Source organism: Pelecanus crispus, chromosome 10, assembly GCF_030463565.1.
Source record: "Pelecanus crispus isolate bPelCri1 chromosome 10, bPelCri1.pri, whole genome shotgun sequence".
Lineage (NCBI taxonomy): Eukaryota > Metazoa > Chordata > Aves > Pelecaniformes > Pelecanidae > Pelecanus > Pelecanus crispus.
The window spans coordinates 23766988-23791466 of NC_134652.1; the positions used below are offsets into that span (position 1 = coordinate 23766988).

The window sequence follows — 24479 nt, forward strand, 5'->3', positions numbered from 1 at the left end:
TGTACATAGCCATGGACATACAAGTTGTCCTTATATAAAGCTGAATGCTGTATTTCTTGTACGTGGAGCTGCCAGAACTGTCATTAGGCCATAAAGGATGGCATTACCTCTTTATCGTCATGCCGTCTGCGGATAATTTCTTCTGGAGTTTCCATGTAATCAACTGGTACAAAATGCCTTGGTGATTCTGAATCTACTTCGAAACAACATAAGGAAGTTAAAATACAGATGGATTTATCTAGCATAACCAGAAAGGAAAAAAAATAGATATTTTTAAACAATTTGTTTCCATTATGACAGCAAGGATTCTCAATTGCCATTGACCAAATTGCCAATCAGATGCCGACAATTTATCCATTTTAATTTTTTTCCCTTTTGGGCTGTACTTGTGAACAAAGATCCAAAAACAGGGAGAAAATAACGGTACAGGAAAGAGTAAAGACATAGAAGGACTTTGTGAAGAAAAGATTTGCTGCCATCAAAGTATGATTTGGCATTTTACTGTTGAGAAAAGTTTAATATATACACACACACGCACACACACACACAACTAGACCTTGAGAAACTGCTCCTTAAAGCAAATAATCTGGGTTTGGTTTATATTCCCATGTGTGCAAATGATACAGGACTAGAAATATCTCATGTTGAGATTCTTGCATCCCTGGAGTTCCTTGAGAGACAAACTGAACCTGATGTGATTAGAAAGGCAGCAGAAATCGTTTCTCAGAAGTGCAGCTGTTAACAAGTCCTGAACAAAAATGCTCAGCAAGACACGCAAAGGACATTAGACACACTATGGGGAAAAAACAGAGAGAGTCAGGGGATGCAAAGGTGGGGAGTAAAAATGCAAGGGTTGTGGAAGAGAAGGGGAGGAGAGAGGAAAGCAAGAAGACAGATGAAGGGACACTGGTAAAGAACACAAAAAGCCACCTCCTAGGTACGTCCCAAGTTCACTTTGCGGGTTGTTGTTTGTGTCCAGGCTGTGACAGAGAGCATATGGAACAAGGTTTCCATTGTTTAAGGAGTCAGGAGTGCCAGCCCGGCCCATGAAGCCATCTCGGCTAGATCCCATGGTGGGGAAGTAGCTAAGCCTCTCCACAATGTCAAAGGAAGACAGGCGCCTGGGGGCTAGAGGCCTGCTTCTGGAGCACAGTTGGTGCTGGGAGTGGTGACTCTTGTCTCCTACGCTCCCCTGCAGCTGTATGGGGTCGTCTGGGTTCTCAGGGCTGGGCACTGCCGGGCTTCCCGGGCAGTCTGGGGGTGCAGTCCTGCAGGACTTGTGTTGGAAGGGCTTTTTCAATCGGAAGGGAAGCGGGCTCATTAGGTAGACGTTTCTGGGGAACATGTGTCTGTCCCCATAGACATCCCCTTTGGAGTCAGGGTTCCTGGAGGCCTGCTGCTGCTCATGTCTTCGGATGGTAGTGAACCTGGTGTAGGAAGCTGGGCATGCGCCTTTGCATCTGTTGATTTTATGCTTCTGAGGCCCATTGAGGTTGCTGCTGCTGCTGCCGCTGTCATTGGATGCATTTGACAGGAGATCTACCTCATCCGTGCAAGCTGAAAGTGTGTCCATAGGGATGGCATCACTAGCATCTGAAGCCGTGTCCTCCACGTTGCTACAGGAGTGAGAGGATTTATCTGCCCAGCTGGCAGCATCCTTCTCTTCTTGGTGTGCTTTCGGCAAATCCAGAAGAAACTCTGCAGAGTAGGCAGAACTCAGACAAGTTTTAGACTGGAGAGAAGTGGTGAATTTTGTTTGTCCAATGGAAAAGTCAAGTGAGGGCATGGATCGGGATCTCTGGATCAGCTGCTCAAAGGCACTGATACGGGAGGAAACGGTGTGTTTGGGGATCTGCTCTGAATCCTCTCGACTAAGGCTGTGCTCCATCCTGTCCTTTGCTTCATTCTCAAACTGAGATGCAATATCCCTCACGCTGCAGGAGGAGACTGTGCCCAAATGGATTCTGGACCGGTTGATCTGGTGCATGTCTTTATACAGCATTGTAAACTCCATCCCACTCTTCCTGGAGGCAGGGAACAGGTAGCCTTTCCTAGAGTTGGTGCCATACTCCTGCAGGCTCATGGTACTGCCAGATTTGATGGCATACTCCTGCTTCGACTTCATCAACATGTTTTCTATGCTTTCCCCTATGTCTACCATGAAAGCTTTTTTATTATCGAACAAGGCAATGGAGCTACGAAGGTTTTCGCAGCTTTGAGCTTTCTCATGAGACAGCAAGATACCCTTCTTGTCCTGCACAAGAGCAGCTGGAGCTGCTAGTTTGGGTTTGAATTTAGAAGGGAGGATTTCAGTAATGCAGGCTTTTGCAGCTGATAAGGGCTTCTTATGTTTACATGCGTGACCTAACATACCGGTATGACTAGCGTTAAAGGTTCGGCTATTAACTGAAGAGGGTGCAGTCATATGAGCATTCCCACCTTTACGATCCACTGGTAAGCATGCAGAATAAAATAAATACAACCTGTTAGCTTAAGTGCTAGAAAGCTATTGAAAAAGGAGAAAGAACATGCTTGGATTTCATAAAATGAACTTTAAAGGAACAAAGTTCCAAAACATAAAGCAGGAACTGTACAACAAGCCGCGCTTACAGGAGTAGATGAAGTGCTGCTAACATCTCTAAAATGAGAGGCTTGGCCAGAAGCAGATCTGGAGCACTTTGAAGGTACCCTCCTAAAAAGTGCTGAGCATCATCAGCTTCCAGGGAAACTGCGGCACCATGGAAAAGGGCAGCTGAACTCTGGGCAGGATCAGGGTGTCAGCAAGAATGCACAGGCACTAAAATTGCAAAAATGGCTTAATACCAAGCCTGTAATCACACCTACTATGGTCTCACCACAGTGTTTGCCAAACAGTTTATTCCTGGGAAGGAGAAGACAATCAGTGGCTGACTGTGCTAGCACAAGCAGGCCGCATCAGCTGGCCTTGCCCAAGAGCTGCCTGCTTAGAGATTCCCCATACTAGGAATAAGCTGAGTGTCCTTCAGACAATGTGGTTGACCATGTTTGCTTTAAAAATCAAGGAGTCAGATCAGGACATTATTTTTTTTTTAAAGTCAGATCCAGTCTGGGTTCAGCTTAGACTGCAGTTTTTAGGTCTGTTTCCAATTTGAGTTCAAACTCAAATGTCAAAATAACCATTCAGGTTCAATTGCAGTTTGGGGAACAATAACTGTTTGAACAGATTTTTTTGTTCAGATCCAGTTTGACTCCCTGCCCTACAGGCCTGACATAATGCTGAAAAACAGCTGGAAGATGGAGACAGAGAGAGACCTTTTTGGTGTGATGTACTATTTTTAGGGAGAGCAGTTCAGAAACCAGACACATTCCTTCCCCAGTCCTCTCCCCATCTCAAGCCATTTTTAGGTTGAAGTTGGCTCAGAGATACATTCCCCAATACAACTCCCTGATGGAAGTCAGGCTCTTCCTTGTCCTAATCTTCTAGAGAGCGCACGACAGGGGGAGGAAAGGGGAGGAGATGCAGCAGTCTCTGCTGCCTCGCTCTCTCAAAGCCTGCAGGGCACTGCTGGTTCACAGTGTCCCATGCATTCTCTGCACACCCCTCACAGGCAGGAGACTGTGGAGTACACGATGCCAGCTAGGGTACACCAGGGTAGCCAGGCCAGCAGAGATGGTGTGGTCTGCTGAGATACCGCAGCAGGAAGAGCAGAAAAGGCAGGGAAGGGCTCTAGCATGGCAAGGCAGTGGGAGCGGATAGATAGCAAGGCCAGCCTGAGCAGCCTCGAGGAAGAACATGAGGGTGTAGGGTGTGGCTGAGGTGCTGGATGGAGGGAGCTGGTCCCTGTCGGGAAGAGGAACCTGGATCAGATAAAGGGGTCATGAAAAATATTGGCCAGAGTGGACTAAGAGAAGAAAGGAGGGAAAACTGGGAATGGCAAAGAGGAAGGACAGAGGAAACCTCAGCTGGCTTGAATAGGACTCTAAACCCTGTAGTTTGCCCCGTATCACCTGGCTTTTGACACGCTTTGCAGAACGGAGAAGAGGTTAGTGCTCTGACCACCTACCTTTTGTGGAAGCAGAGCTAGAAGGTCGCTTGAGACCACTCAGCCCCTGGAACGGGATATCTCCACCTTCCAGCACACTCTTGTAAATCTGCCTTTCATTCTCCAAGCCAGCAGAGTCCCCCAGTGCTGGTTCTGACTCCCTCTTCACTGCATGGTAGTTGGGTGAATATGTGGAGCTGGAAAACACAAAAAAGAGGGAGGGACACCAGTGGGTCACTTCTGTTTGCTGAGAGCTTCATGCAAAGTAAGAGAAAAGCACACTTGTGAACCCAGAATAGACCGTGTATGAAGAACTGGTGCTGAATAAAGAGGTTATGAATACATTGCGATAAAGTTCGAGGTTTAGCACTACATTCTCCACCTGAAGGAACTCTCCCAGCTCAGTCCCCCAGAAAACAGGTGTCAGGAAAGCACTCCTCCTTTATTTTACAGATGAGGCAAGAGAGTCACAGAGCAGATGCATGATTTCTTTGCAGACACAAAGAAATTCAGTGGCTAGCTGGAAGGAGCACAAATATCTTCCAGCTCCCAGTCCTCTCTCCTCAACACTAGCCATGCCTGTCCCCTGGTTACAAAGCACAGCTTCTCAGGTGTCCATCTCAACCATTTCAGCCTCCCAGTTAACACTATAGTTCAAGATTCCCAGAGCAATTTCTTAAGCCCATCAGTGAGGGACCATGCAGATGGTCCAGGGCTATAGATGCTACTGTTTTAAGTGCCAAAGAAATTCCCAGATGTGCATAGTTCTGCTCAGCTTTGCCTCAGGCTTCCCCTACAGGGAAAGAAAAATCCTGGACTCCAGGTCTACCATGCAGATATAGAAACAAAATGCTGTTATAATGAGTATAATTTTAATTTCTTAGGCCTTTAAAGACTGGACGTTTCTTACAAATCCGTTTCCGCAGTCATGAATCTAAACATTAAGTATGCCCCCACATCTGATTTGTAGATTTCACTGTTTTCTCTCTAAAAAAAAATAACTGACAATGCCATGGTACAAAAGGCCTTTACATGTACAAAAGACTTGTTGAGCAATCAGGCACACAAAGTTTTCCTAAAAGCTAAGCTCATCTGACACCAGTTCTTGTGCTCAACCAGGCTCTTCAGAGTAAGATGCAGTCTCACACAAAGCTATTCTGGGGCCAAAGCATGACTCCTGGAAAGTTTGAAAAAAATGAAAAAAATAAGGCATTTGCCAATTCATGGAAACATTTTGAACACTGGTTTACATCCTGATGTCCAGGAGTGATTCAAATTTATGTGAGTGTGGAAATGTTTGTGGTTACGCCTGCTTGTTGTGGATAAATTTGTGCATGCATCTGTTTATTTTGGATAGACACTGTACCTATGGGGTAAAGAGAAAGCTTTCAAACACATCAGAGGACTGGCTATGGAGGTGGAATTACACAATGTCTCGATCACAAAGATTTTAATTTCCAGACAAGGAAAACCAGGTCATATGTGGTCCCATAAACTACTTTCTGGAGTAAAAGCTCATGAAAAGCACCACGAAAGAGAAAGGGAATACAGTCACTTTTTCAACCTAGGCAATACTCAAACAGACCCATAGCTACAGAGCTGTTGTGTCTTATGGGGGTTATCCCAGTGCCTCTCTTTGTCAGGTTCCTGAGGAAGCCCTGCTAGTTGCTACAAGGAATAATGACTGCCCTGAGGTTCCTCGTCTGGGAGCCAAAAGCATTTTAGCCTAGTTGTTAAAAAACAAAGGGTTAAAATGATCCTCCTTTGGGAATACACCTGGGGAGGAAAGATGAGGCATTTGGCAGAGGCCCTTTACTTTACCGGTTGCTCCCTCATTAGGGCCAGCAAGCAGTACTGTGAAGGCCAAGGCAGTCTGCATGATCAGAATCAGGTGAACGGAGGGAAGAGCAACACTGCAAAAAAGACAGTAAACGCCAGGTATCTTTTCTCCCTGCTCTCTAAAGGCAGGGCAGGGAAGTATGTGCAACTCCACTGGGCCTCGCTGTTGTGTCCCATTCCCAGCCTACCCAGGTTGCTTCCCCTCCACTGGCTCAGATGCTGGCACTCCTGCATGCTTTGGGTGGCGTCAGAAAGTGCACAGACAGTGCTGCCGTGGGCAGAAACCTTACCAGTCTTTGGCAAATATAAGCTATTCTTTTATGCTAATCTCTGAGATTTCCATTTATTTTATTGCTCTCTCCCTACCAAAACTAAACAGTCACAGGAGCAACCAACAAAATGCAGCAGTGTCCAAGTTTCCCAGCAGAATGAACACAGACAGAAGGGAACTGAGTTGAAAGAAGTACAGGAGATCACTAAGGCAGCCCCAGAGGGGCGGTGAACACACGTGATATTAATGGGCATCTGGAGAAGAACATGCCTTTCCTAACAAACCGTCCACACAGGGGATCACTGTGCCTATGGACAACGTTAAGCACTCAGTCCAATTACAAGGAGCAGCAGGTTCACAGTAGGAGCTGGCTCCACGGCTCGAATAACTCAGCACAGCTCAGCATCTTGCTCTGGATTTTTCTGGTTTTTTGTATTCCTCTTTTAAAACAAACCAGCTCCATGTACAACTCATTCAGAGTAGACTGTTTATTACGTATTCCTCCAGAAAAGCAGTGCCACATTAGATCTTTGAGAAATATTGTCAGTGCTACCACTGTTCCCTTCCTGGAAGCGGGAAAATTATTGCCTTCCATCAACAGCATTCTTTTGATGGTGTGCATAACTAGGAATATCTAACAGGAGCCAATCTATCATACATGCGTAACAGAAACAATCTTTGTTTATTCCACGCAATAAAGTTACTTGCATGAAGTTACAGTCAATTTGCAAACTTCATCAAGATGGAGTTAAAGGTCTGGGTTTTTTTTTAAAGTCACTGTCTAGCACAATCAGCAAGTCTTAACTAGACAATGCAATCATTCATGTAATCACTTCAAAAATCATTCAAGATCGAAGAGCAGATATCGTACCTGAACTCATCTAAAGCACGTGTATAATTCTCATGGTACATGCGTTTGTCTATATCCATCACCAAAAAATATAGCCAAACCATTTCCAACGCCCTAAACCCTGTCCAACATGCCCTCCAATTGTAAAAGAGAAAAAGCAATTGGAAAACTTACTAGGAAGAATGGTCCGTGGAAGTTTCCAGAGGAGTAACACCTGCTGTATTCTGCAAAAGTCCAAACAAAGGAGTCATTGATACACACTTAGATGTGAGGAGAAAGAAAAAGGCTTGCATAAGTAATTTTCCATCTATTGCTTGAATATTAGCCTTTAGGAGACATTGAGGTTTAAGTCTAAATGCAATTTAAGCTGTCAATGTCTTTGCAGAAAAGCGACAATTTTCCTGAGTTCCTTCAGGGCAGTGACAGGTTTTTAGCACAGCCGATGCCTTTTCGCAGCGCCTATTCTTTTGTCTGCAAATGAGTCATTGTGAATAAAGCCAAAAGCAAGAAGAGATAACCAGCTGGGCCATGACCAGGAGACACATGCTCATAATTATTTCCCCAAGCTTTTCCCCTAACCGGTCACTGCCCGCCTTTGCTTTAAAGGTACATTACATTTCTGCAGCACAATACATTCCTCAGCATTCAAAAAAAAAAAAAAATCAAAGCTCTAACAAGAAAAGCAACGTTTCAGTTCAGTTTCCTTACTTAAGAGAAGCAATGCCAGCTGCACAGGTTCAATAGCAAAAGCCAGTTCTTATCCGCTTGCTTTAAATCCATCTAACACTTCCTAGGCACATTATTTAAAAAATTTAAAGCAATTCTAGCAGAAATGCTGTATTTGGTGTTCCCTAATCTATCTGAGGATTCCTGTGTAGGAAGAAAAAGCAAATCTTGGGTTTGAAAAGCAGCTTTTTCTAGCCCTGGTGAAATGCCGCAGCTTCAAAAAAAAAAAAAAATCAACAACAGAAAAAAATAGAAAAAATGGCGTGTTACCAAATTAATCTATCATTTCATGGTTTAGGTCTTGCAGACCCTCGAAACAGCAGCAGCAGCTGACCTGACCTGCCCTAGAAGGCCATGGCAAGGTGCAGTGTAAGGAAAATTGTGTAAAATCTCTTGGGAATATCCAAATCTTGGGTAGGCGTGAGCTCCTAGCAGAGAGCAGGGCTTGTATGAAGGGAGCGTAGATGGCAACACGGTTGAAAGGCACGAGATGATGACGTGACCCAACCAAGAATTTTAAGCTGATTGCTGCTGCCTATTCATGTGAAAAATAGAGAGGGTTTTTTTGCAGACACTGAACTCAAAACCCTAAAGGGGGACAGGGGTGGGGGGCAGCTGAAAGGGAACAGGGGAGAGAGGAAATCACTGTATCTGAAATGGATTTCAAGCCGGATTCTGAGCATCACATTCTATTATTTCTGACAGCGACACAGCAAGCCATGCAGTCAGAACGGTCAGAACCATTATTTATCCCAACCTCATTTAATAATCATCCAGCAGTGAATAGATTAGAGCAGAGAGTTTGGAAACAGGGATTGGCAGCATGAAAAGAATAGGAAATACCTTCTGTGGCTTTTTATGTGGCGCTTTATAAAGCTTCTCCATTTTTTCTAAATCTGCCTCTAACTCAGTCTGGTAGAGGTAGAGGTCTTTTTCTAGATCAGTCTGGTTAAAGAAGGAGAAGAAGAATGGGAAAATAATGCTTAGGGTTAGGGGAAACCAAAGGAATGTTAATTTTGGAAAAAAAAAAGCGAGCCTTTTTAATTGAAAAAAGACAAAGATGGTATGGACAATACACAGAAATTCACTGGTAATTAATCATGTTTCAATCATTACAGAGGAAATAGTTTTAGGCATTTAACATTCAAAATTAAGAGATGCACAGGCCTGCTAGAATCTATTTCTACAAACCATAAAGTTATAAAACCCACCTGTAAAAAAAAAAAAAAAAAGATACTGTAACAATATGCAATATGCTGTTAGTATAATTATCATTGCAAGTCAAGATAGCAAAACCACCACTCTAAATTATGGCTGATTATGCTTTAAGAATTGCTTATTAAATCAATTTACTAGCTACTTAATTGTTAGGCTAATGAGCTCAAACCCAATTAAAAAACATCACTCACAAGCACACAAAACCCAAGCAATGCTACAAAAAAAAAAAAAAAAAAAATCACATACATACATACGCGGTAGATACTTAGTACAATGTACGTGAGACACAATTACCTTTCTATCCTCTCTAGTAAGGATAGAGCAATCTCCAGGAGTATAATCCCAAATCTTTTTTGGAGGCTGATGGAAAGCAGAGGAAGGAAATGAGGAAATGAAGATAAGGAAAGACATCACAGAGAATATGGAAACTGGATTAGAACAGAGGGGGAATACAATAGGGGATTTGCATCAACACTGAAAAGAAATTAAAAAAAAAAAAAACACAACAGAGAAAGAGAGAAAGATAGAGGGATAAATCCGCTATAGCACAAATACCAAGAGATCATGAGAGGCAAAAAGGGGCATACATGCAGTCTGGGAGGGGCTGTTTTCAGTACTGTTTGAGGAAATTTCTATTTTTGCAAGGTGCTCTAAGGGATTTTGGACTCTCTAGAGGGAGCCCACAGCTGGTGGTTAAAGCATTCTTAGCACAAAACCAAAACAGAATAGGGAAAAAAACCACACAGTCATAAAAAGCATTTGTTTTGCTCATTCTTCTTTTCAAAAGGAAAGGGTAAAACAAGGGCCTTTGATAAAGAAAAGGGAGAATCTTTCCCACCCCCGCCAGACTATGAATACATACCATGTGAACAAATGGCTGAATTTCCAGTGGTGGCATTGTGGGGCAATGAGAATGCAGAGTTGTTATTTTTTATTTCACTGGTTTGGGGATTTGTTTGTGGGGGGGGGGGGGTTGGTGGAGAGAGTGGGACACATGAAAGTTTGGGAACTAGCTATTTAAAATTCATCCTATAGGTGAAGGCGCCAATTTCAAACTAGGGTTTTCCTGTTTGGATGCACGTGTAAATATCAAGGAGGATTATTTAAAGTGAAAGACCTTTGCCCTGACACTCCTATCCAAATAATGCCACGCTAATATCCTCATTTCACCACATACACACCTCTCACTGATATGCTCAAAGAGACTTTGTTCTTACTTTGTGAAATCAGAATACATTTGCTCTGTTTCCAAACAAAAGTAACCTCTTGTTGGCTGGCAAGCTTAGCATCATCCTAAGTGTCCATAGTGACTTCTGTGACTAGGCTGTCTCTGACTCACTGACAGGGCATCTCCCAGTGTCAGTCTACCAAAGGCGAGACTGAGCTACAGCATTTGGGTCTTGGTCCAAATTCCTTCAGGTTTTTAGACTGCCTGGACCTGTAGTTTTAATCCAGCCCACTTCTACATTTGGACAGCCACCGTGTGGATTGCAAACACTGTAAATACCTGTTTCTTATCCATCAGATCAGCAGCTGCAGGTAGGCAGATGGTGCTGCAAAGAGTTAGGTTTTGAGATTTGGAGGGAGGAACTGGAGGGAAGGAGGTGAGAAGGCAGGACATGCACCCCTTTTTCCAGCCTCCCTGCTTCTCTGTTTATAGCAAAGAGCTTGCTTAGTGCTGTCTCAGGAACGGCTGGGAGAAAGTGCCCATGTGTGTGATCCCGCAATCACAATGGAAGACAACTGAGTTCTAGACTAACTGAACGTCAAGTTTTGTGGATGGGCTCCATGGGGCTGTGGAGCCACATGTCAGGAGGAAAGAAGGAAGGAGCCTGTGGGGATTCAGTCTGAGCAGCACACTGAAAAAGCATCCACGCTGCAGAGACTGATCTACCTGTCTGCAGGGCACGCGCCTCTTCATGGAGCTGCCTAGAAAGGTTCCAGCATGCTGGTCCAGCAAAGTGTCACTTCATCTGCCCTAGGAAGTGCATGTGCTTTCCTCAGCGGGGAAAGCCCCATCCTGGTCATTCTGATATGTTTGGAGAGCAGCACCCACAGGCTCACAAGAATCCTGTGCTCCCTTTTACCAAGGATTTTCCTGCCCACGTCACATAGCTGCAAATAAAGTCAGAAAGCCGGAGGAAATCATCCTGTAGAAGTACACATTATCTCCAGCACTGGAAAAAAAAGCTGGGACAAACAGAATCTTGGAAAATCCCAGGCACTGGTAAATGTCAATTAAAACGCTCTGGGGCTTAGCCACTAGCTGGTCACAAAAATCTGGTCCTCTTTTGACCCGAGTAAGCAAAACTACATAAAGCATGCTTTTTTGGCTCTGGTGACGAAGCTCTGAGGGAGCTTTGCTGAATTTCTGTCAGGTTCCAGAGCAGGTAGCTATAAAAGTCTGAGATGACGTCCTCAATTCAAGTGCCTGACATAATGCCAAAGCACTATGTACATAGTACCACATTCATGGGCTGGCATAGCTGATCAGGACGCATAGTTGCATGGCTTTGGAGCTAGAGCAAATTGAGATGTGGTATCATTTCAAGGCAAGCTATAAGAAAGCAGCCCTTAACAACAGTGCCCCAAGCGAGGTGGGGAACTTGTCACCAGAACAGATGCTCTGCTGAATGAGACATGGATTACTGGTGTAGCCCGAGATGCCCTCTTCTGAAGTAAGGCCAAGGCTGCATGACCAAAAGCACAAACACACACTTCTAAGGGATGGATATACCCTCACTTCTAGAAAGGCCCAAGGGCATAAATGTTCTCCTTTCTCCGACACATTTTCCGTTAACTTACACTAACTGGAAGGATCACAGAGATGACAAACCTTCATTCATTGCAAGAGCATATGGCTATTAATTACACAGCAGCAAAGAGAAGCAGGCTTCTTCTTGCTTTGTGGAAATCTTAAACCATGACAACTTGTGAAGGGTTAGATCCGTATACTGACATCACTTAAAAGCCTCAGTGAGATGGGATTTACCTGACTTCTACTGCCTAAACATTAGGGGGGGTCTCATCTCAAACACAGTTGAAGCGCCTTCTTTAGCTTAGGATGGAAGGTCCATAGCTATAAAACATAGTTTTCTATGACTAAATGGACTACTCAGCCACTGTACATGTTTTGTTTTTCAGCAAAAAGGACACTATTTCTACAATGTGGTCAGACTGGGCACCCAACCTCAGGCAGCTACATTCTGTGCAGAGAAATTTTGTTGCTTCTGTGAGAACAAAGACTAGATTTGAAGAAAACCTACTCTCTGGTGTCCACGTGCAGTTGCCTTTGAAGCCAGTGCTGAACCTTAAAATGTATTTCTGTTTTGTTGTACATGCAGGGAAATCTCAGCAGCACTCAAAAACGGTGTGCATGGGCATTTGACAACTGACCTCAAGGAGAAACAAGCACTATACATGAATAGATGCGAGAGGCTGATACTGACCTGCTGGTGCAGTAAGAGTAGCTTACTAAACAGTATTTGATAATGAAGTTAATAGTGTTTAATCAGTAAGAACCAGGCCATAAAGTGCTTTAAAGTCACATTTTTTCCAGTAGCCATGACTGCTGATGTGTTCCCTCCATCAAAATGTCCTTTGTCCTATTGAATAATTAAGCTTTGCTTCATCTTTCTCCAGAGTGGGAAATCAAGGCTTTTTTTTTTTTTTTTTTTCCCCACACACATAGCAACACAGCTCCATTTGAAAAAAAAGCACACTGTTCTCAGACTCCTTAGGTTTCAGGGAATGGCAAGGGCTATTCAACACAGACGGATGCACCCCATTTAGGCAATGGGCAGCTACACACATAAGAAAATAAGCAGGAAACAGGGTCATGATCTGTTTATGGATAGCTGGAAATTACTGACCTACAGTTTACAAGCGAAGTCCAGGAATACATGAGTGATTCTCCTTGATTTAAAGCTACCTATCAGCCGTCCTAGATCTTATTAGGCAGAGGGAGAATAAGAGTTTTGGATAAGGACTTTCAATAATGAGAACAGGGCATTACTTCTAATATTAACAACAAAAATGCAGTTTGAACTATGGTGCGTGAAAAAAATATTGCCTTGTTGATACATATGGCTGGAAGGTGTGGAATGTCTGTAAATGGCTTCAAAATACTTAAAGTGGTCACAGAACAGCTGCTTTATATCAGTACCAGGATGACGCTATGAACAATCACATTTTTAAATGAGTAAGGCAGCTGTTCCAGGTTTAGAGCCTAGCAAAGAGATGTGACAATCATTTAAAAAAGAAAGAAAAAAAAAAAAAAAAAAGGCAGGTTGACTTCATTGGTCATCGCAACTATCAAACTTACCGGTTTCCCAAACTCCAATTCCGAAAAGAATTTATACCAAGGTTCATTCTTTAAATCTATCTCTTCTGGGCTTATATTCCGAGTCTAAAGGAGTTGGTGATAGGGGAATGGAAGAAAGAGAAGGATAACATTATGCAAAGAATACACGGAAAGGGACTGTTAGAGATGCAGAGCCCATGGTTTCCATTCTAAAATGTAGATATTTAGCCTTATGATTTAGAATTCTATAGCACCTCTCTCACAAAGGCCACGAACTGCTTTGTAAACATCAGTTAAGCCTAATGGCATCATTGTGAGGAACATGAATATGAATGAATTGCATTTTTACAGATCAGGAGACCCACACAGAGAAAGATTATGCAGCTTGCCCAGAGTCACAGGGAGACTCAATGGAAGAGCTAGGAGTCAACCAGTCCCTCAGTCCTACTGTCAAGACACTTCCGTTGAGTCCAAAGCTGCATGTACTTGAAAAAAATTTTTTAAATCTTCATTTGGTTAAAAAAAAAAAAAAGACATTTGGTGAGACCTGAATCAAATACTGCATCTTTAACAGCACATGAATATGTGAGAAACCCTGTTCTATACACTGCAAACAGAGTGAAAGGTGGTTTTCTAAATCAAAGGAGTCACAAGTCAGAGAGAACACATCCCTGAAAGATCTCTGAAGGGATGGATAGAGAGACAGTATTATTTGTTTCTTCACAAACAAATGTTAGAGAATCAGACAAAACTACAACGAATGAAAAATCAGACAGGACAGAAAACAGTACAGTTGAAAAGGAAATTCCCTTTTGTTCATACAATCTGTTTTAATGAAACAAAAAAAGTTGAAATAGTTGTAGCTGTTTAAAAACACTACTTGTGAGATAAGAGAATAAAGTCCATTGCTGAGGGTTATGAGGTGCCACTCCCCAAAAGACATCTAGCTAACTCTTGCATTTCAGTGTACCTAGTCTTACACATAACTGATCTCAGTGCATTAAAAATATAAATACATTATGCCTGATATGCCAGTGTGATCTCAAGTGCTCCATCACAATAAGCGATGAGACACACACATGCACAGAAGGCCAACACAAAGTGTCTGGATGAAAATGGTCCTGTGATGGGTCTACTGAGGCAGGGGGGAGCTCCCAACAGTTCTGGGCTTTGCTAAATGTTGCAGACTCTGCCACAGCCATTAGGCATCACAAAAAAAGCTCAAGGACAAGAGCTCAGGATTGATGCTGAAAGAGGGGCAATGCTTCAGTCTGAAAGATAAATGGTTACACCATGTTTGATCTCCAATGGCCTGGAAGAAGATTTAGCTATTCCTTAAAGGCAAAACAGAAGCAATGCCTCAATTTTTTTCTTTACTGGACTCCAACTAAAAGTACTCATCTTGTTATATAGCTGCCTTTACATTTAAAAAAGCCCACTGATGTCAACAGTAGGCTCTTCATTGCTCTGAAATGGTTTTGGATTGGGATTCCGATAGTCACAGTTCTGGGTGTGATTACCAGGAGATATCCACAAATCTCCTGCAGCCTCCTTGAAAGATCTAGTCACTAACCACTGTATCACTGTTGTATTTAATGAGAGTGATGGAGATCATGAAGCCACTATTTCAAGACCTTCTTTCTTCTGTGATCTATGGCTTGAAATTAAAGCTCAAAAAATAACATTGGAAGTAACACAGCTATCACATTCTTCTTGTCTTTGATGAGCTCTGTACAATTTTTCTTAATTATGCTGATGATGGTCCTGCTTGTGGCTTTTAGACTCCAATTCAACAGCTCCATTAAGTACCTGATGAAGTCTGAGCATGTAAACAGTGCCATTGGTGATGACAGACCTTTCGCAAAGGCTTAAGTACACAGATGAAGCAGGCCTTTTCCCACAAGGTTTAATCTTGGCCATTTAGCGTGAGACAAAACTGCCACGTAAGTCAGCAGAAATCTTGCTCCAGGATGGACTGCAGGAATGGAATTGTCATACCATGTTCAAACCACTCCTCACTGGCACTTCTCTAATAGGCTGAGCCAACACCTAGCAGGATCAAGAGAGAGTCATCCATCGCCCATTTCAACAGGCACTAGGATCATGCTCCTATCAGGACCAACTTTGTTCAAGTCAATGAATGGACAGGAGTGAAGAGAAGAAGTTGGTTGCAGGATCTTCAAAAAGTGATGGACCTTGATTGCACTTGGAAGAAAAAAAGAAAACCCACCAGAATACTAAGGAGAAACATCAGGTCCCAGATCAGACTCGATTCTTACATTTCTATTGATTTAAATTGCTGTTCACTCTTGTGTAAAATCCTTGGCAGGTTTTTCAGGGGCATTCCTTTACCTACTCCGTGCATGGATCAACGCCTGAGCTGTTAAGGCACAAAGTCCAGTTTACATTTGGAATCTTGCACGCAATTAGCACTTTTAATTGAATCCTTCAAATGAACGCCTGTATAGAACAATTATATCTTTATGTACCAAACTGGCCATTCACTAGTAACCTCATTCAGTATTTTCTAGCACTTACGGTGTCACACTCGTACCACTGAAGGACACCTTAAGTGAGCTGTGGTGATTTATGCAGGACTGGCTGATGAGGTTAGCACCACCTCTCTGCCCTGCCCCTTGCCAAGTGTTCTCAGCCAAGCCTGCAGAATGAGACCTTTGTATGTCCCCTAACTGTCACAATTCACAGCACTACTTGCTAATTCAAGCTGAAATTGGTAACAGCTCACTTAATACTCCAGGTTACACACCGGCGTAGCTGGGGACCCAGCTCACATTCAGTTCTGTCACCCCTGCCACAGAAGTGGTGAGATCCAGCTGAGGAAGAAAGCAGCCCGGGGGAGATGGCCATGTCCTAATGCACCTCACAGAGATCCCCCGACGCACATTACAGGCACTCTAAAAATTAGTCGTTTGGTGTTTAAAGCTTCAGAGGAACATAGAAACTGAACCAGCCTGCTTTGTTGCATAATGCCTTCAACCCTCCTGCATCAACTAATGCTGTGCCCTAGAAAAAGTACAGCTGGCAAAACAGCTGCTGAACAGGTCACAGTGTCAAACAGAGATTAAAAACTAGGGTTAGTGATCCATACTTAACATAGAAAACAACACGTCCAAAAGGAAAGAAGCCTCTCCGTCCCCCTGGATCTTGCTTTAGAGAGAACAAAAATGTTAGGAAGTTATGCAAAACAGTTTTCAAAACAAAATATACAGGAAATACATCACATGAGCACTGCAATGTAAGCATAAGGAATCTATCTGAATGGAACTGGACAAGCACTTGGGGAGTATTTAACAATCACAGGATAAAGCCACAAACTAGGATAAAACAAACATTACCATCTTTTCATTGTTCAGAACCGAGGACTTTCCTGGCTGATAGTCATAAATGCTCCTGGGCTCTGCACGGTATTTTCTGGTGTCCACCTTCTTGTCTGGAGGCTCCCAGTCAGTCCTGAGGAAATAAAGATCAATTAACCCAAAATACTGTGGTTTCCGTGGAGACAAGCACTTCCTTTTGACAGGCATCTTTCCCTGTTAATCATGGTTTAACCAGGGTACTTTTCTTTTTTTTTATCTAGGAAAGGAGCCTGCTGCATGAGGAGCAATTCAGATAGGGCTCCGGGCATATACTCATTTATCTGTAGTAGGCAGAGTTTGATACAGCTCAGCTGCTGAAACCATTGGAGCAGAGAGGGTTTCTTCCAAGTACTTTCAATAAACTTCCAGACTTCTGTAGATTTCCTGATTGGAAACAGTTTAGTGATGGGCTTCATCTAAGCTCACAAATACAAACATGTCCAAACTTTGAGCAGAACTCAGATTAAATCTCTTTCACTAAACTACTTCATTTTAGCCACATCACTCATTACCTGACTACTGCTGCTCTGGATTCTGGGGACACTCTGGGGTCCAAGAGGGGGTCTCTTTTAGAGATGTGAGAAAATTATCTCAGGCTGGTATATCTAAAGATGGCTAAGAACAGTCCATTGACTATCCAAACCGCTATAGTTTTATGAAGTGTCCACACTGGCACAGTTCAGACAAAAGTAGTCACAAAGCATTCAGGTTCCATATCCTACAATGTCCAGCTCCTCTGAAAAGTGATATATTCAAACACCTCATGCAGAACAACCAATGCACCCGAAAAAGCCCAGAAATCAGACCATTTAAGGTGGTAAACTAATTCTGATCTTGTTCTTTATATGTCCCCTTTGATGGGCAATGTTGTATGTGGATTCATCTCACCTAGCGTTCACCAAACAAAGTGAGGTATCTAACCAAAACTGCTGCTCCAGGTTTCCTCCCACTTACCCTACTGACCTGGTTTAGGATAGGAACAATTGCCCAAACTCTCTCCACTGCCTTAAGAGACACAGGCAACCAATTTAATTTTTTTTTTTTTTTTTAAAGTAAGGCAAGATGACAGCCAAAATGACTGGCCTACAAACAGTGTACAAATTTCAACAAGGTTGATCTTTGCTGTCTAGAATAAACTTGATTGCTTAAGATTCCAACACCAGAGAAACTTCTCCCTGGTGAAACACTGTTTTGTCACTAGATAATAGGAAGCACTAACTACTGTAATGCTTTCACTTGCAAAACTTTTCTCAGAGGGACAATGTACTATGCCTTCAATTCCTGCATAAGCAAGACACATTCTATCAGCAAACTTTGTCTCCTGATCCAGTGGCCTGAGATGCTCACTGAATTAGCAGTCTCAAATTATGGCATTGCTCATTTGAAGCAGCAAGTGAAAAACATTAAGATCATGTGGAAGTTGGTGGGCAAGGGAGTAGCAGTTCAAGAGCTGGGAGAATTCAGCAGGACATAAAATATTCATTGCTCATTCTGCTTTCCCTTCATTTGGTAAACACATTCATTACTGTTACAAAGAGGTTTAAAATACATGGTAACAAAGCAAAAAACGAGGAGGGAAGTCATCCTGAAAGATCAGAAATTACACCCCTAACTAGAACATACTTCCAAAAAAGTTCATATGGGTGGGACTCCTCAGAGATGGAAAATGTAGCAAAACTTTTACCAAGGCTCAACATAAATCCAAATTTTACTTCTCCATAATTATTGCTACTTGCTGGTATTCTGAGGTACCTTTACAGTGTCACGCTGAGCCAAGAGTTTCCACTGTGCCTCTGTGGTAGGCACTGTATAGGCATGACACCCAGGGAAACACTCCTCACCCAGGCAGGAAACTACGCCACAGACTGTGTGATGCCTGGTAAAAAAGACAGACAAAATGGGGGACTGGGCTGTGACAATGAAGGGGTTCACTGCTGCCTAGTAGAAGAGTCAGTGCCAAAACTAAATCTCCACTTCCCCAAAAAAGTTTAACTGGAGTTGTGCACCTAAAGCTTCCACCTTTGTTCCTTTCCCATTCACAGGTTTCAGAGATTCTTCCAGTACTGATCCAAATATATCTTAGTTCAGGTCACCTTTCTGGGCTTGATTTCAGTGATGAAGTACGGTTTGGCAGTGGCAAAGTGGCAGACCTCTTAACAACCTTCTCTGAATCAATAGTGTCCGTTTCACTCTTGGAGCGGGGAACTGAAAGCTGGGTTCTGCCTGTAGGATAAGTCAAATATAGGAATATTAGTGAACTAGATAGGAGGCAAATAAATACGTGCTTTACATGCCCTTTCTGTTTGACAGATTATACAAGAAATGTGAATTACTTACTGTCCTCAGAATAGGAATAACGAGGAGAGTATGAATCAGAATCTTCATCTGAAAGACAAAAGCATTTTGCAAGTGAGCTGAAAAAGCCCCAAAGAAGAGAGACCGTAGACCATTTTAATTTCTTCTGCCAATACATTGGCCACAATTTGAGTGATATGCCCAATACTCACCAGAGGGAGAGGATCCTAAAAAAGAAAATCCCAATGAGGTTTAAATTGCATTGAAATATAATTCCTAGATTAGATATAAATATTAATGTACTACTTGCACTAATATGTTTCTCCAGGCTCTCAAAGCACTTTAGAAAACAATAACTTTTTTTCATGAAACTCCTCTGCAGCAAGGGTTATTAGATCCACTTTATCAAAAGTTGAAAGACAAATAGAGGATCTAAAAGTTGTAGCATATGCCTAAAATAACTCATTAGGTGCTAGACACAGTAATAAAGCTGAGCAGTCCTGCTCCCAATCACATACGATAATTGCTGGGACATGTTCCTTGTATTAACTTGCACACCAAGTTGAAGTATGTTCACTGACTTGGGTTATCTTTTAAGCGCAGATAACGTTCCTGGCACGAGACACACATGTATACTTGCACCAAGAGACTGTCCTTGTTCTGAAGAGCTTCCTTTTTAAATAGGAACAACATGTCTGCAGAATGCAATAGAGATACTCAAGCAGCTCTAAAAGAGCTAGCAATGACATCAGTGTAACTGAGTGGTGTGGGCTGGCCCCCAAGGTGAACAACCTTCTGTCTTTGACAGTGAAAGTGTTATACTGCATCAACAATGTCGTTCCTAGGACACAACTGCTGCCTTGGGCTGTGGAACCACATACTGCTTTATTCAAAGATAACATGGTACTGTAGCACGCAAGGCAGATGTGCCCAAAAAGAATGTGGGAAGATGGCAGCATTACCACCCTCCACTCTACAGGTGATGGCCAGAGAGACTTTGACTTGATCAAAAACGTAGCGGTATCTTTCCACCATCTTCAACAGGCTTTGGAACAAATCCTCAACGAATTGCAGGTAGTAACAGGAGGAGTTGGGATCAGACTTGGAAGCTGGACCCACAGGCCCATCACCTTTCTCTGTTGATGAGGGTTCAAACTTGCAGGGATGTGCATATGAGACATCTACAGGACTTCCAAGGCAAAATGCAGGGAAGTACAATGCAATGACTGCAAAGAGAACTGTGAGCAAAAGTATTACTAATACCTCTGTGAAGAAACCACTAAAAGCGACAGAGATAAAAAGACAGAGAAACAAAATAGATGAAGCTAGAATAAGCTAGATAAGAAAAGAACATACTAAAAAATTATGTGAATTTAGCGATGCCGATCAACAGATTGAAACAATTTCCAGATCTTCTCGCAAGGAGGACATCAATCAGCTGCTACAGCCAATCTCATCTGCTGGAAAAACCAATCTGGCTAACACAGCTGACCTAAAATTGCACTCAAGCCTTAATCAAGCCTTTCAGGAAGGCTCAAGGAAGTCTTTACTTTTAGCCTCTCTGCTGAGTTCTCTTGGTGAATGAATTGGAAGGTTTAAGTTCCAAACAGGTGGTTATTGACTCTGGTGTGCTTATCATAACCTTCAGGTTAAAAAATAGCGAAGGTCAATTTTCAGGCCAATTCCCATATTTTAAACCTAAATGACAGAAAATAATTATTCATTTATTTAATGTTATTACACCAAATTGTTGACAAAATTGACTGGTATTCCTATATAAAAATTGGATTTATCCATATAGCAAAATACTTGGTAAATCACAAAACTCTCGATCCCTACAAATACAGATGAACAAATGTCTAAAACTATCTTCACAGCCATTCACCTCTCATAGTCTTATTTAGTGCTGATGATCAATGAAAAAATTGATGTACTTACTTGAAGAGAAATATCAATATTCATTATAGCTCATCATTCAGACAGGAAAACCATACAATAAAAAAATTCACTTCAGATGAGTGCTATTTTCTAATTGCTAATATTCTAATACCTACAATAATAAGGAGAACAGGTATGTTTTGTCTCTTTGAGTATCTTATGAAGAAGAGTGTCTACATTTCTTCCCTTTTTACAGCAAGGAATACTGAAACACAGAAATCTGGAATGACTTGATAAATATTAAAGAGTAAATCAGAGATGAGTGGTAAAACAAGATCTCCTGGCTCTCAGAGCTGCATTCTATCTGTGGGACCCTCCTTAATGGAGCAGGGCGTCACCAGTCTGTAGTTTCAAAATCCAATTCCTTCAGCAAGAAGAGGCTGTTCTCCTGTAGTTCCTAGAGATTCTGCAGGGGGTTTTTTTGGTGGGTTGGCCATATTCTCTACGTTTATAGAGACTCTTAAGATTTTTTAGAGGGGACCCCAAATCTTGATGTTTCTAGGAGATCCTATGCATCAATCCAAAGCAAAAAACTCTGACACTGATTGTATGAAATTGAGGCTTCAACCCATCTCTGTATAAACACTTTGCCATTGAGTATATAACTTTGAGATGGTTTCTAAACATGAAACATGCACTCCAACCTGTCTACATCATCAGATATTCCGGATTCCTTATCAAAGAAAGAATCCAAGCAAATATCAGAGACACATTTCCCAATGTACTGAGAATAAAAAGCAAGTGTTTGGTCCAATAGAATTTCAACTACCTAAACCAGCAAATCACTTTCATATGCACATTTGTAAGTGCGTAGGGGACATTTATGAGAAACCAGACTCTTAATATATTGTCATCATTGGTTTTGCAAACTATGTTAGTTCAGACAAGAGCAAAATGGATTTTAGAACTTCATTATGAACAAGAAAATTGAATCTCTGTAAAACTCCTTTATCAATTAGTTACAGAGACGCTTTGTTTCTCTCTCATCCATATCCACATACCATTCTGTCAATTGAAAGTATTTTACATTGCATTATGATTTGCAAGACAGGACTTTTCACCTACAGGTTTCACCAAGAAACGAGCAAGTATCTTAGATACCTCTATGACACTAGTCCACATTGATTTTAACAGTGAAACACACCTTACATCTCCTAGCCTTCTTTGAGCATCTCAGCTAGAACCCATATTGTATGCTTTCTTCTTACACAGTACCCACCAGATGTTTAATATAAACATTGAATGAAATGGTTAATTAACAGTCTCATCAGGGTTGGCTTGAGGCACAGGCTAAGTAGGCAAGTTCCTAAATTGCAGGATCTAACAGAACACCAAAGCACCAAGTCAACAAGGCTGTCGCCAACATCAATTTCCCAATCAGGAAATGTCTGTACGTCCAATGTGTGCAGCAGATTCCAGTGTTTCTCACATATAAGTGTTTTCAAGCATATGCACAGAGTTACACAATTATCACTGCAACAGATGCTATTTCACCACCCCTGAAACATGACTGCAAAGGATTCTGGTTTGCACATGAAGTTTAAAGGAATCTGCTGAGCACATGAAAAGGATAAGCTAAAGCGTTATTTCAAGTTGCAAGATGTGCTGATGAGACTATCAAACTCTGTCCTTGCCTAGATATGCCAAGTGCACCTAAGGCCAGCCCTGAACCTATGTTACCAAGTTATATTTATTTTAAAAGACTACATTGAGGGACTGATCCAAAACCCACTGAAGCAAGCAGCCTTTTTACCAATAGACTTCAGTGGCATGTTGGGTCTGGCCCTAATACTGTGTTAATATTCAAAAGCAGAAGTAAATAATTAAAGAAATGTATTGATCCGAAGGGGGAGGGGGAGAAATCTCAGTTAAACCACATCTTTACATGTAAGTCAGCACTAGGCGTGTTAAATAATCACTGCACACACATGGCTAAATACAACTGATAAGCGCATAAAACCAAGCAAACCCCAAGTCTGTAGCATTAGTCAAATACTATTTACAAAGCCAGAAGAGCGCTGCAAAGCCAAAAGGCATCATACAGTCAAGGCAATGCTTAGAGTGCAGCAAATCATTACAAGGCAGCATAATGCTCAGCAACTAGAAAAAATTCCAGGGAAAATAAATGGATAAGGCAGCATATGTGCAGAAAGATATATATGGTCCTTTATTATTACCTTCAGAGATAGGACTAGGAGTAGACGCAGGAAACTGGTATGTAGGTGAATAAGGATTGTCTTCTGCAGCAGAGAAAAGCAGTGGATTTTGAGACTATCCACAGTAAAGTGGAGGTTCTGCTTCATCCCCCAATTTCCTATCACTGTATGATTTTATGGCCTACTTTAATAATACTAGAGTAAATGGCATCATACTTTAAAAAAAGATTAATGGATTAGCAAAGATTTAGTTATTTTATGCATCACACAAGAAGGTATACCAGGTATAACTGAATTTCCAGTGAGTGTAACACATGGGTAACGGAAATCTAGAACCTGAATCTAGTTACTATTAGGGTGCTATAGTACAGTTAACGCACAAGACAACAGATACTCTGACTAGACTTCTGGTACCTTCAGTTTTTTGCTGGATTTCAGGAAGTTCAGGAAATATGTAGGTAGGGCAATAAGGGTTTTCTTCAGGAGTGTCTAAGGAGAGGAACATGATTTGCAAAAAAGAACAGAGAGGACAGATTTAAAGGGGAAGAAGGGCGACACAAGAATCCATACAAGCTGACTGGAGAACGGTTCCTCTCGTGCTGATGTTCTAGCATGACACACCCTAGATGCCTCTTTGCTCATTGCTGCCTTGCATGTCTGGGCCCTGCAAGAGATCCTGGAAGCCGAGGGAACTGAACTCATTCTCCTCCTCCTGAAGCACAGGCTTTTGCTGAGCTGAAGAACCTCTGTTAGGAGCACTGGGATTAGGAAACAGTTCAACTCCCTCTCATTCCATCCAATACAACACAGCATCTATCTATGCATAAAGCTCATCATGACAGCAGCTGTAGCGGCAAATACAGCTCCAGTTTTGCATGCTCTATGTTCTATTATATAAGCGGAGTTCTGAATTGCATTTGCCTGCACTTCAGCCTGTTCAGAGGGTTCAGTTTGCAAATACTACTGCAGCCATTTCTCACACAGAAGAAAGAACATGAATGTATCAGCAGCCAGGCACAGACATGCCCCGAAGTAGGGGATCCCCTGAGAGTGCACCATTACAAAATTTGCAAGTGCTCACCACATTTTTAGGTTTTGAAAGGAGAAAATCTGAGGTTTTGAAAAAGCAGAGTTCAGATTCTGAACTCACCAAAAATCAATGGAAACCTTTCCATTGGTTTCACTGAGCTTCAAATCAAGCTATGTTATGCAAGTACTAAAGCTTTACAGTATAGTAAGTTTTCTCTTAGGCACAGAGCAGTTTCAGTGATAACCTACTGTCCTTTAAAAGTGGTGGGGGGGTGGGGTTAGCTGCTAAAACTGGAGTTCAGGGATCTATTTTCTCTAAGTAGGGAATTATTAGCAGCTTTCTGATGTCAAATAGTACTCAATTTCATGAGGGCACTGCAGTTCACCTTTCAAAACAACACAGACCTTTCTTTGGACTTCACTCTTCCCTCACCTTTGACTTTAGAGATTTCAAA

General features: G+C 42.1%; 1 protein-coding gene across 1 annotated transcript in view; it reads right to left on the minus strand.

The window, feature by feature from the left end:
* Positions 1-24479, minus strand: part of SORBS1 (sorbin and SH3 domain containing 1) — a 70041-nt gene that overhangs the window by 20394 nt on the left and 25168 nt on the right. Inside the window, exons 13-23 of the mRNA XM_075717923.1 lie at positions 23410-23484; positions 23017-23079; positions 18944-18991; positions 18700-18829; positions 16586-16700; positions 13251-13334; positions 9221-9286; positions 8552-8653; positions 7157-7206; positions 4044-4219; positions 108-196 (exon numbers count right to left, since the gene is read on the minus strand). Coding sequence (XP_075574038.1) covers positions 108-196; positions 4044-4219; positions 7157-7206; positions 8552-8653; positions 9221-9286; positions 13251-13334; positions 16586-16700; positions 18700-18829; positions 18944-18991; positions 23017-23079; positions 23410-23484 — 998 coding nt within the window. The remainder of the gene's footprint in view (positions 1-107; positions 197-4043; positions 4220-7156; positions 7207-8551; positions 8654-9220; positions 9287-13250; positions 13335-16585; positions 16701-18699; positions 18830-18943; positions 18992-23016; positions 23080-23409; positions 23485-24479) is intronic.